The sequence below is a fragment of the Chiloscyllium plagiosum genome, chromosome 24 (genome assembly GCF_004010195.1).
Source record: "Chiloscyllium plagiosum isolate BGI_BamShark_2017 chromosome 24, ASM401019v2, whole genome shotgun sequence".
Taxonomy (NCBI): Eukaryota; Metazoa; Chordata; class Chondrichthyes; order Orectolobiformes; family Hemiscylliidae; genus Chiloscyllium; species Chiloscyllium plagiosum.
In genome coordinates, this window is record NC_057733.1 from 24,073,713 (window position 1) to 24,085,800 (window position 12,088).

At 36.6% G+C, this 12,088-nt stretch overlaps 1 protein-coding gene across 1 annotated transcript in view; it reads right to left on the minus strand.

Moving 5' to 3' along the window:
* Positions 1 to 221: 221 nt before the first annotated feature.
* cfap52 (cilia and flagella associated protein 52) overlaps positions 222 to 12,088 on the minus strand; it is an 82,299-nt gene continuing 70,432 nt past the window's right edge. The window contains exon 14 of the mRNA XM_043714591.1: positions 222 to 1,656. Coding sequence (XP_043570526.1) covers positions 1,481 to 1,656 — 176 coding nt within the window. The 3' untranslated portion in view covers positions 222 to 1,480. The remainder of the gene's footprint in view (positions 1,657 to 12,088) is intronic.

Below are 12,088 nucleotides of genomic sequence, written 5' to 3' on the forward strand. Positions count from 1 at the left end.
CTCTTTAAAAGACAGACAATTTCTGTCAGTCCTTACTGAAATGTTATGCACTGTCTGAAATTTGAGTTAAAAATCACACAACACCAGGTTATAGTCCAACAGGTTTATGTGAAAGCACTAGCTTTCGGAGCGCTGCTTCTTCATGAGGCAGCTATCTAGTGCTCCAAAAGCTAGTGCTTCCAAATAATCCTGATGGTCTATAACCTGGTGGTTGTGTGATTTTTAACTTTGTTCACCCCATTCCAACACTGGCATCTCCACATCATGAAATTTCTAAAAGAGACATTTCTAAATGAGAAATGTTGGTGTGTCCTCACAAGCTAAGTAACCACTACATTTTTTAAGAAGTAAACTTCAAACTGTTCAGTGCAAGTAATAAATGTTAAGGTACTTTCTCAGAAGATTCAGTAATTGATGTTGGGACCTAGCTTTGGGCCATGAATTGCCCAAAGATGTTTATTGATTAAACATCTGCCATTATTTACTGTGGGAAAATGACAATGCACTATAAGTTACAATTTTGACTTTATATATGGATTCCAATTCTTGCAACTGATCTTTTATATTTCTTTTCCCATCCTTGCATGTTGCTATCTTGTTATTTTTGAGTGCTCGTACAATTGATCCATCTCGAATTATGTGTCTATCCAGTTCACCTTGGATAAGAGGTTCAAGAGAATGAATGAAATCATTTTAAGTAATGGACATCTGCAGGTCACAAATCAATGCAGCCTGATACTGTACTCCATTAGAAATTAGTTTATTAGCCATTTTCTTCAAATCTTTGCTCCATTCCTCATGGAGACTGTAAGAAAGCAATAACTCTAAGGATATATTCCTTTCTGCACCATATGTAAGAAAGTCATAAGCCCCTTCTTTAAAACTGTTTTAGGTTTTATTACAATTAGTATGCAGGAAAACCTTTTCCACCAGTATACAACTCAGTTTAAAAAATGTTATTCTTTAAAGAGAACTAGATGCAATGCCGTCAAATTTATTTCTCATGCAAAGCTACAATGTAATTAAAAATCATGAATCATTCAATATCAAAAGTACATTGAAATAGAAACATGTTAAAGTGGTACTAAAAAGATAATGCATAACAGCATGAAAAACAATTTTTATAGTAGTGCACAATTAAAAATTATGAAAGTAGATACATTAATTTAACTTCAATTTGCACAGAACCATAAAATATTTAATATATTCAATCTTCAAGTCTTTTATACTTACACCTTTGGGGAACAGAATTTCTCCTAAATTACTTAAATTCAAATTCAAGAAATAAAGGCACAGAATTTTGATTAATTCCTCAAGGGGGTTCTTGAGAAACATAAGAACAGTATGGACATTACGGAGGTGTATTTTTATGAAATTCAAAGCAGATATCGTCAAAATTCATCACTGACTGTCTGAACCTTTAAGTCAAAGGTGAAATTCTAAACCAATACTGTTGTATGTCAACAAAGTGTGCTGTAGATTAGTTTGCATAAGGATATTTCCATCGCAGAATAGCTCCATCTGAACTCACACTGATAATGTGTTTCGCGGATGGAGAGATCTTAATACGGTTGATGGTTCCACTGTGACCTATTCCAATATGTGTAACTTCACCTTCATTGTATCCCCAAAATTTAATCAATTTATCTTCACCTCCTGATTTACAAAACAAAATTCAAGTATATAAAATGCTATACACTAGAAGCCAAATGTTTTTCAACAGAGTCATGATCCATACTTGTAGCGAGAATTTATTTTAGTTTAACAAACTCTACAAAAAACATCGGATTACTAGTTCCCCATATTTATACAACCAATTTTCACACAAATAACCCTTAATTAATTTATCGACCATTGACTTCCTTGTTCCACTTAGTCTTGGGCTTCATTTCAGATCTTTGGTTGATGAGATTCCATTTCTTAAAATTAAATCAACGTACAAGGTATCAGCTTCCATTCTGTCTGATTCTCAACCCAAAGTATTTAAAGGATCCAAGCGCCTGACTTCCAATTTTAAGTCCGTTTCTGAGAAAACTTCAAATTCACTGCTCATACCATAAAAATTATCTATGTGCATCGTAAAAATTCCTGAAAGCTCCCCCTACTTGAAAGAAAATGTCTAGGGCTATCATTTAGGCCGTATACAGATTTAACTTCCAGAATGTAGACACTGCAAGGGGAATGAGGATTCTTTGAACAGGAGGAATTACTTTGCTCTTGAGATGAGTTCCCTACAGAAATGCAGCTTCAATATCAATTGACATACGCTCTCAAGCATTTGTTGCTAACACAGCCAAGAACATTTTCAAACTTACTTTTCCTGCCATCAGTGAATCTACTATTATACCTTTGTTCCTTGGTTCTTGTTTAAAATATTGTATCACTAGCTTTGCTTTAACCTTATAAGTCCCATCAGAAAACACCTTTTCCATGTATTTCTACCTAAGCTTTGGGCTGGTTGACCTCTATTCAGCACTTCTCTGTAAGCCCCAATTCACTCCAACTTTGTAATTCTTGTTGTTTGGCATCTTTCATTAACTTGCATTCTAGTTTGTTCATGGACACCAAAGCTTCCTGATGAAATGGAGTTCTGCTCCTAATGGTATTCCTCATTTGACCTATACATTTGACCTCCTATCCGGACTGTTCCTGTTTAACCTTCTTTCTCTGAATATGATTCCTTTTAATAGTGTGTGATCTAGTTCTAGGGGCATATGCACTCCCAGACCCATTGTGTGAGCTTATACTACATTTTCTTACCTTCCCATGTGGTAATTCATCCTCCTACCCTTCTTCCTATACATTTAAGTTTTTATATTTTCTAGTGGATTCCCCGCTGTACTTATAATACTCTCAATTATCCAACTGAGTAGTCATTCTGGTAAATACTTGAACTTAGTACCAACTTTTGGGATTTGCCCTTTGAAACCAATGGCCTTACATTGATCAACATAACTGATTTGTGCATTAACAGACATACTGTCAGCTATGGCAGTTTGTTCTTCACAGGTGTGTAACATTTGGGTATGAGGGTTACCCAGCTTCTTGTTTTTTATATAAGCCCTTCATAATCTTTCCTTCAGAAATTTCTAATCCATTGCAAACTACCTTGAAAGGTTTACACAAACAATTTGGTTCCACCACTATACAATTATTACTCCTTCATCTTTATTAATAACTTGCCAGGGCCTCTTCATTCTTTAAGCCTATTTCTCAAACAGTAAAGTATGTCTCCATGATTGCAACTGATTTCTAAAGGCCTTACTTTATTCCTTAAGGCTCACGGAAGTCATTCTGAAACTTTGGCTTTAATTTAATCTTTCTGCCTGCATGCAGTGCATCCAAATATTCCAAAAAAAAGTAGAACTAATTGTAGCCCCTTCCTAAACTGAGGGAGTCAGTGGGGGGAGAATGAATGAGCATTATTGTTATTAATGGAACTGTAGGATTCCTACTAAAAAGTAACTGATAAGAACTATATCCTTCAACCATTTGCAATGAATTCTTAGCTTGACTAGCCCACATTACTGCAGGTGATAATTTACACTTTGGCTTTTCTGCTCAAAATTTATGAATCATTTCATCAATGAAAAGTCCTTAGTTGGTAGGATTAGGGAAAACCCTAAGGCTTTCTATAGATATGTCTGGAATAAAAGAATGACTAGGGTAGGAATAGGTCCTGTCAAGGGTAGTAGTGGGAAGTTGCCTGTGGAGGCTGAAGAGATTGGGGAGACACTGAATGAATATTTTTTGTCAGCATTCACTCAGGAACAGGACATTGTTGCCGATGTGAATATTGAGTCACAATTAATTAGAATGGACGGCTTTGAGGTATAGGGAAGAGGTGTTGGAAATTCTGGAAAGGGTGAAAATAGATAAGTCCCCTGGGCCTGATGGCATTTATCCTAGGATTCTCTGGGAAGCAAGGGAGGAGATTGCAGAGCCATTGGCCTTGATTTTTATGTCCTCGTTGTCTACAGGAGTAGTGCCAGAAGACTGGAGGCTAGCAAATGTGGTTCCCTTTTTCAAGAAGGGGAGTAGGGATCACCCTTAACTATACGCCGGTGAGCCTCACTCCTGTTGTGGGCAAAGTCTTAGAGAGAATTGTAAGGGAAAGGATTTATGAACATCTGGATAGGAACAATGTGATCAAGGATAGTCAGCATGGTTTTGTGAAGGGCAAGTCATGCCTCACAAACCTTATTGAACTCTTTGAGGATGTGACAAAATATGTTGATGAAGATAGAACAGTGGATGTGGTGTACCTGGATTTTAGCAAGGTGTCTGATAAGGTTTCCCATGGTAGGCTCATTCAGAAAGTAAGGAGGCATGGGATACAGGGAAAGCAGGTTACAGCGGGATATAGATAAGTTGCAGAGCTGGGCCGAAAGGTGGCAAATGGAGTTCAATGTAGCTAAGTGTGAGGTGATTCACTTTGGTAAGAGTTATAAAAAGATGGGGTACTGGGCTAACGGTCGGGTACTTGGTAGTGTGGATGAGCAGAGGGGTCTTGGTGTCCATGTACACAAATCTTTGAAAGTTGCCACCCAGGTAAATAGTGTGGTGAGGAAGGCATATGGCGTACTGGCTTTTATTGGTAGAGTAATTGAGTTCCGGAGTCCTGAGGTCATGTTGCGGTTGTATAAGACTCTGGTGCGGCCGCATCTGGAGTATTGTGTGCAGTTTTGGTCGTCATACTATAGGAAGGATGTGGAGGCACTGGAACGGGTGCAGAGGAGGTTTACCAGGATGTTTCCTGGTATGGTAGGAAGATCGTATGAGGAAAGTCTGAGGCACTTGGGGTTGTTTTCATTGGAGAAAAGAAGGTTTAGGGGTGACTTGATAGAGGTGTACAAGATGATTAGGGGTTTAGATAGGGTTGACCATGAGAACCTTTTTCCACATATGGAGTCAGCTATTACGAGGGGGCATAGCTTTAAATTAAGGGGTGGTAGGTATAGGACAGATGTTAGTGGTAGATTCTTTACTCAGCGAGTCATGAGTTCATGGAATGCCCTTGCAGTAGCAGTGGTGGACTCTCCCTCTTTATGGGCATTTAAACAGGCTTTGGATAGGCATATGGAGGATAGTGGACTAGTGTAGGTTACGTGGGCTTGGATCGGCGCAACATCGAGGGCCAAAGGGCTGTACTGCGCTGTATTTTTCTATGTTCTATGTAATTGTTCCACTGTTTCTTTATATACCCAGTGTATTCTGCTGTTATATTTATAACTATTATGTTCACATTCACCCACATCACTATTTGATTATAGCAAATTCCCTCCACTATCAGTGAGAAATTTTGCTGTTGGTCCAAGTCCAATTCTAGCCACATTTTCGTTACCATATCTAAGATTATTTTCTTATCTTTGTTATGTATTATTGTTAACTGACAAAATATGGCTGCCAAATCCACAATATGTAACATTTCTTTATTTCATGCCTTTAAATCTATGGTTACTACCTCATTGAAATCTCTTGGAAAGGTCAGACTTTTTACGGCTTGGATGGTGCTGTTCAGTATTTCTTACAATTCTCACATCTACCACTTACCTCTATGAGCTTATTGTACTCCCCCATCCTTTATTAAACTTATTTATTCCTTTGGAGGACAGATAAGCAAATTGCCAATGTAATTTTTACATTGATTATGACTATTTAACAAGATGTCATTCCCAAATCTGAAACTAGTGGAACTCTTAAATTCTTTAGCTTTGTCGTGATTCTTATTACCTAGACTTGATAGCAATTTAGCCAGTCTATTCCACACACTGAAATGTGTATCCACTGTTTAAAACTACACAATTGTAAGACTCTGCAATCAATGAGGTGAAATTCTTGTGACCAATACAATGCTTTCTGTTTGATCCATATCTCAATCTTCTTCCTCCAAATCTTCTATTTCACGTTTAAGTTCAAGTGCTCTATGATACCACATGGAACAGTTCATGGCACAATGGTGCTTCGAACCATACCTGAAGCTTTGAATGACTACACTCAGCTTGATCAGGGTTCACAGTCTTACTGTAAATCCCAAATATTGTTCCACTTCTCAAAATTAAATCAATACATTCCTGTCCTTATTATTCTTAATTACAGCTCTCTTTTCATACTGTTGCATGTGATTTGTAACTAGATGGCCTCAAGAATTTGTTAATGTTGTGTCCATTTTCTATGATATCACTGATTGCCACCTTTGTACTATGAAACAATACTGGAAAGGAATGTTTTCCTAGGAATTTTTTAAAAAGTGCTTCCAATATTTGCCAAATCTAACTCTCATCAAAAGTAGAAGTCTGTTCAGACTTGATACTTTGGCACAGTCCAATAGCTTAATTGCCAAGGCAATTACATAAATTTCAGTTGGAAATTCCCTCGTTGTACAGACTATAGATTCCCAGTACTTATGTTTCCTGAGGTACTATCCTCATTTTCTCTAAAATTTATCAAGTCTGACCACACTTCATAAACAGCCAATAAATCATATTATTATTAACTTTAATGGATACAATTTAACAATGTTCAAATTATCAGGGTCAAATTCTGAAAATAAAATCTTGCTTCTTATCCTGCTTCTACCACATACTGTTTCCTCTTTGGTAAAGAAATCACTTAGGTCCACATAGTTACTACAATCTTCCACTGTTCATGAAGCTCACTTTCAGAAAACAGGATGGGTAATCGTACATCAAAACTTTACATTTTGGCTCAACCATCCTCTGCTACCATTATTATACACTAGCAGATAAATTTTTTTTATAGATATTTTTATTGAAAAAAAATGTTTTTAAAGATTTGTTTTACAAAATTACAAAAGTAATACGAGCAAGTATAAACACCAATATAAGATTAAATAAATAAGAAAAAAAAAATTAAATAATAACGGAGACGACAAACAAAAAGTGAAAAACCCAACTAACTAACTACTGATCTATCCTACAAACAACCAAAACATAAAATAGGATATCATATATTACTAGCAATAAACAACAAAATAATTAAATAACTAATTACATGCTCAAAATAGATTTACATCAAGTCATAATGAAACCCGTATTTATACAGGATTCCTCCTCCCGCGGGCCCCCAGACCAGCCAGAACCACGACCACAGCCCTGGACAATATGGCCGAAATAGTTGTGTCGATATAGTTCAAAAAGGGCTGCCATGTTTTATAGAATAATTCAGTTTTTTGGTGCACCATATTTGTAAAGGAAGTCAAGGGGGATATATTCCATGATTAACCTGTGCCAGTTTGAAAGTCCTGGAGGGCCTTCAGCTGCCCAATTCACTAGAATATTTTTCCTTGCACAAAAGGAGAGAATGGAAAATAGTTTGCTCCTGTGCACATTCAGGGAGGGAAAGTCTGAAAAGTCCAAAAGTTGAGTCACTGGATCCAATCTAATCTCCATACCCAAGATCTCTGTCAAGGTATTCGCTATTCTGTCCCAATACCTGCGGATCTTATGGCATGAGATAAATATTTTTAACAGAGTCCAAGTCTACATTTCTAATGGGAGCTTTATTTCTGTTAACTTATTTCTCTTTTATATCCAGAAGGGTTATCACTCACAACTAAACGGATTTCTTTTCCATCACCAAATCACCCACGGCTTTTTTGCTTCCTTCCAGGAAATTACCAGTTTGAATACTTTACGTGCAAAGCTCAGTAAGGACGATGTAAACCATTAAAGGTGAGGGAGAGGTAAAAAGAGGGGGAAGGGGCTAAATCAAAATTGAATTGGAAGGGGAGATAAGGTACTACATCCCCTGCAGTGCCCACTTCTCTTGAAAGGCATTGCAAAGGAACCACACTCCTTACAACTCACACCCCAGTGATTAAATATTGGGTGCTAGTAATCAATGAATTAACACCAAATTGGCGCCTATTTAATATATCTATCTCCTGTTGCCTTATTCCACTCGGGTCAGGTAACCCTTTAGACCTTCTTACATGACAACACAAAATATGATACAGAATGAAAATTATACTTGTACTGTGATAACAATTTACAAAGCGTACACTGTATTAGCAGATTCAAATGAGCATTATTTAGAGTAATTTAGCTGAGCATTACTAAGTAGAACTGCTTATTCATCTTGGACCTAAGTTTTCCCATTGTTGGACCATCTGGTCTGTTTCGGGGACACTTTAATACTCTTTCAGCAGCATGCTACTTGTACAATAATTAGATTAGAATATACATTGTAATAATCACAGTAATGCAACTCCAAACTGTGCCACTGAGTAGCAAATATATTTGGAATTCCCTGGATGAGAGTTTCAGTTTTCATTCATGCTATCAGTGAACGTGCAGAGCAAAGATTAGCTGCCTTCAAACAAGGTGGAAGCTAAAAATAGAATGGTGAATCATCTTGGCTGTTCTTTTATATCTATCAAAGCAGGTGCCAAAGCAGGTAGGCACAAGCCTGGGTATATGACATCTGTTTGTAGTTCTAAACAGACAGTGATACTCTATGGACTTGGAGAAGGATGACCAAATGAAGGATTCTTTAAAATGAAAGACAATCAAGTGCAAATGTGTATGTACTATTTCTTTTAAAATAATGTAATTTAAATAAAACATTACAAGTTGGCCTCCATTTGTAAGAATCAATACAGAATTATGATGGTTAGGTTTTAAGAACACTCAAATTTTATGGTGGTTAGGTTGACAAAAATATTAGTACTAAGCCATCCTTACTCCACTGAAATAGACAGCAACTTCTGACATCCCTACCTGCATAGAATATGACAGAAATGCAGAAGTTGCTGTGAGTAATTTTATACCATTCCAGAATAGTACTGTTGTGGGAAACCCACTTCCTCAACCATAATTAGTGAGAAATCTTTGAAAGGACTTCTATTCTTATGCGGTTAATTTTTCTCTAAAACTCCTTGAAAACATTATCTTGATGATTAAGCTGTAAAGTTTTATAGAGTTGTAGGAACAGCAGTTTTATTTCAACAAAGATTCTGAATTGAAGGCTTTTCCTAGTTACTTTGTTATGATCCAGCTGCTATTAGTACTGGATAAGTCAGATTTCAGACCGATATAGTAGTGATATAGTCGTCTTATACCGAAATGCAAGTATGCAATGCAATAGATTTGGTTTTGACAATAAAACAGAAGCTTATTGCACAAAATAAATTAGAATCAAATGAACTATTTTCTATAACAAAACTTGAAAGATTTCAAAACACGCAGAAAAATAAAATCCCATCTACCCTAACATCATTACTTTACAATATGCAAAGATTCTGCTTTCTATCACATCCACAGATTTAACTTAACTGTTTGCACAAATTCCTGGTCCTAAAAACTTATTTCCTTTTCCTTGCTTGTTCACCCAACTGGCCTTAGGCTTTGTAAGCTTCACTCTTTTTCAGGGTTCAAACAAACATTTCTGGTCTGGAATTTCCAAAACGACTGAAGTAAACAATTTCTGAACCATTCTGAATGACTCCTTTCTACAAGAGAAACTTTTTTAGTCTAACCCCAGGCTGGTCTTCTGATAATTGAAATAAAAGCTGTTCAAATGCATAGAAATTTCCTCAGCAAAACAAGAAAATAATTCTTGATTCTTCTAAACCAAAGGCCAGCTAATCTCTATTAATATTTATTCTTTCTAATTGTAAAACACTTACACTACAAACACACATTATCACTCCAGTAGGACTGCAGTCACTTGCTCTCTGACACATACTGGTTTAAAATCATGTCTCCAGAAAGAATAACAAGTTAACTGCAAAACATCTCATACACATAACAAAACCCACTGCTGCTAGGTAAGTCCAGACTCTACAGTAAATGCTATTAGTGTGAAGGCATGAAGGGCACAGTGAGTGCATTCTGGACATAAAAGACAAGGAAGGGCCATTGAGGTAGAATAGGGGACATGAAAGAGTGGGAATATTTAAACTTATCTTTCATAAGATTCTCAAGGGCAGACTTTAGGTTATGACTGTTTGGAGGGGCTGTGAGCCACAAGTCATGCAGAAACTGGCCTGACTCCACAAATAGATTGTGCAGACGTATAAGATGCCTACCTCTGAAAGAGAGCCATCCCAGACTGGAGTTAAGGGGGGGGGTCTCGTTACCTGCACTCTTATCCTACATAGCAAAAACAGCCAATGCCGGGCAAAGGAAACAGCTCCCACCTGCTATTTTTAAATGATTCTGAAGTCAGCCCAATTCTGCAAAAATTTGTATCGAAGACTTTAACGTCAGGCAGCCCATTTTTACTTCCGATTGGTTTGAAATCTTGGACCTTCTTCCAAGTAAATGAACTGGACACATCACCAGCCCCTGCCCTCTCCCTCAACCTCAGCCACTTTTAATGAGAACAATCAAGTCAGCAGTTTATTGTTGAGTAAATTTCAGAGCAAGTTTAATCCCTTCACTATTCCTTGGTAACTTAAAAAGAACAGTCCCAAAACATAACAATATTGTAAAATATCCAATCTTAACAAACTATATAAAAATGCCTTGTCGCTCTTTGAATGCAATGAGAGTCCCTTAAGAAAATAGTTTATTTAAATGTTGTGCCTCTGTGCAGCTGCTAAAGCACTCACATTTAAATATTCTTCCTCAGATTCCAAAACAGTGCAACTTACTCTGTATAATGTTTCTACATGAATTTGATATTTTCTTATCAATTAATTCCTGCTGTTGGTATTACTATAGCAAGTAGTTTGAACTGATATCATGTGTATGCTGTATACCACACAGCTTGATAAACAGTTCAATTGCAGACCAGAAAGCAATTTGTTCAATAGAATGAAAAAGATTTCTATCTGTAAGGATGTTAAGTAGCTTTTGTGTAAAATAAACAAGATTAAATACGTTGAAGCAAACCTAAAGCATTGTGGAAAATCCATGGACAGATTGCTTATCACAACACAAGTGAAACATGAACAATTTATACATAATAAAAACATATGAAATAGGAGCAGATTAGATCATTTATCCCCTGCAGTCTGTGATGCAGTTCAGTAAGATTGTGACTGATCTGACTGTGCCCTTAGATCCATTTTCCTGCTTACAACCATAACCCTAAACTAGATGATGAAAAGTCTGTTGAACTCCAACTTATCATGTATTCAATCATGCAGCCTCTACTCTCTCTGCAGAAGATAAAGCGACAAACTAACAACATTTTGAGAGAACAACTTCTTATTCAGCTCATTTTTTAATGAGAAATCCTTTAATTTAAACTGTGCCTTAAGTTGTAACTTGCCCCACCAGGAGAAACATCCTCCCAACATCTACTTTAACCTTGCTCCTCAGAATCTTATATGTTTCAATAAGATTGCCTCTCATATTCTAAACTTCAGTGACTATAGGGTCAATCTGGTCAACCTTTCCTTAGAAGTAAACCCTTTCATCCAGGTATGATTTAGCCTAGTGAATTTCTATGAACTTATCCCGTTATATTTTCCTCATTAAATGAGGAAACATAAATTGCACAAAAGATTCAAAGTTTGGTTGGATCAATGTCTTCTGCAATTACTTGCTTTACCTGCTAAACTTTGAGATTCTTGTACAAGGGCACTCAGATACTTGGTACAACACACTCCTTCCTTTTGAATAATATTCTGCCTTTCTATTTTCTCTGTCAATTTGAACAATCACATGTTCTTCCATACTGCATAAAATCTGTCAATATTTTGTCCATTCACTTAATGTAATTATATCACTTTTCAGGCTCCATATTCCCCTTTCAACTTGCTTTCCTACCTATTTTATCTTATCAGTAAATTTGGCTACAGCATATATCCTTGTCATTAATAAAGGTAATGAATAGCTAGGGGTTCAACTAAAATCTGTGGCATTCCACTAGTTACAGTTTTCCATGTTGAAAGTGACTTATTTCTCCTGTTTCCTGTTAGTCAGCTAATCCTAACCCATGCTAATATATGACATCAAATACGATGAAGTCCAATCTTTTGCAGTAATCTTGTCTGTGGTACCTTATCAAATACCTTTTGGAAAATCCAAATATCCTACTGGTTCTCCTCTATCTGTTCTGTTTGCTACACACTTGAAAGAACTCCAATAAAATTTGTCAAACATAATTTCCCTTT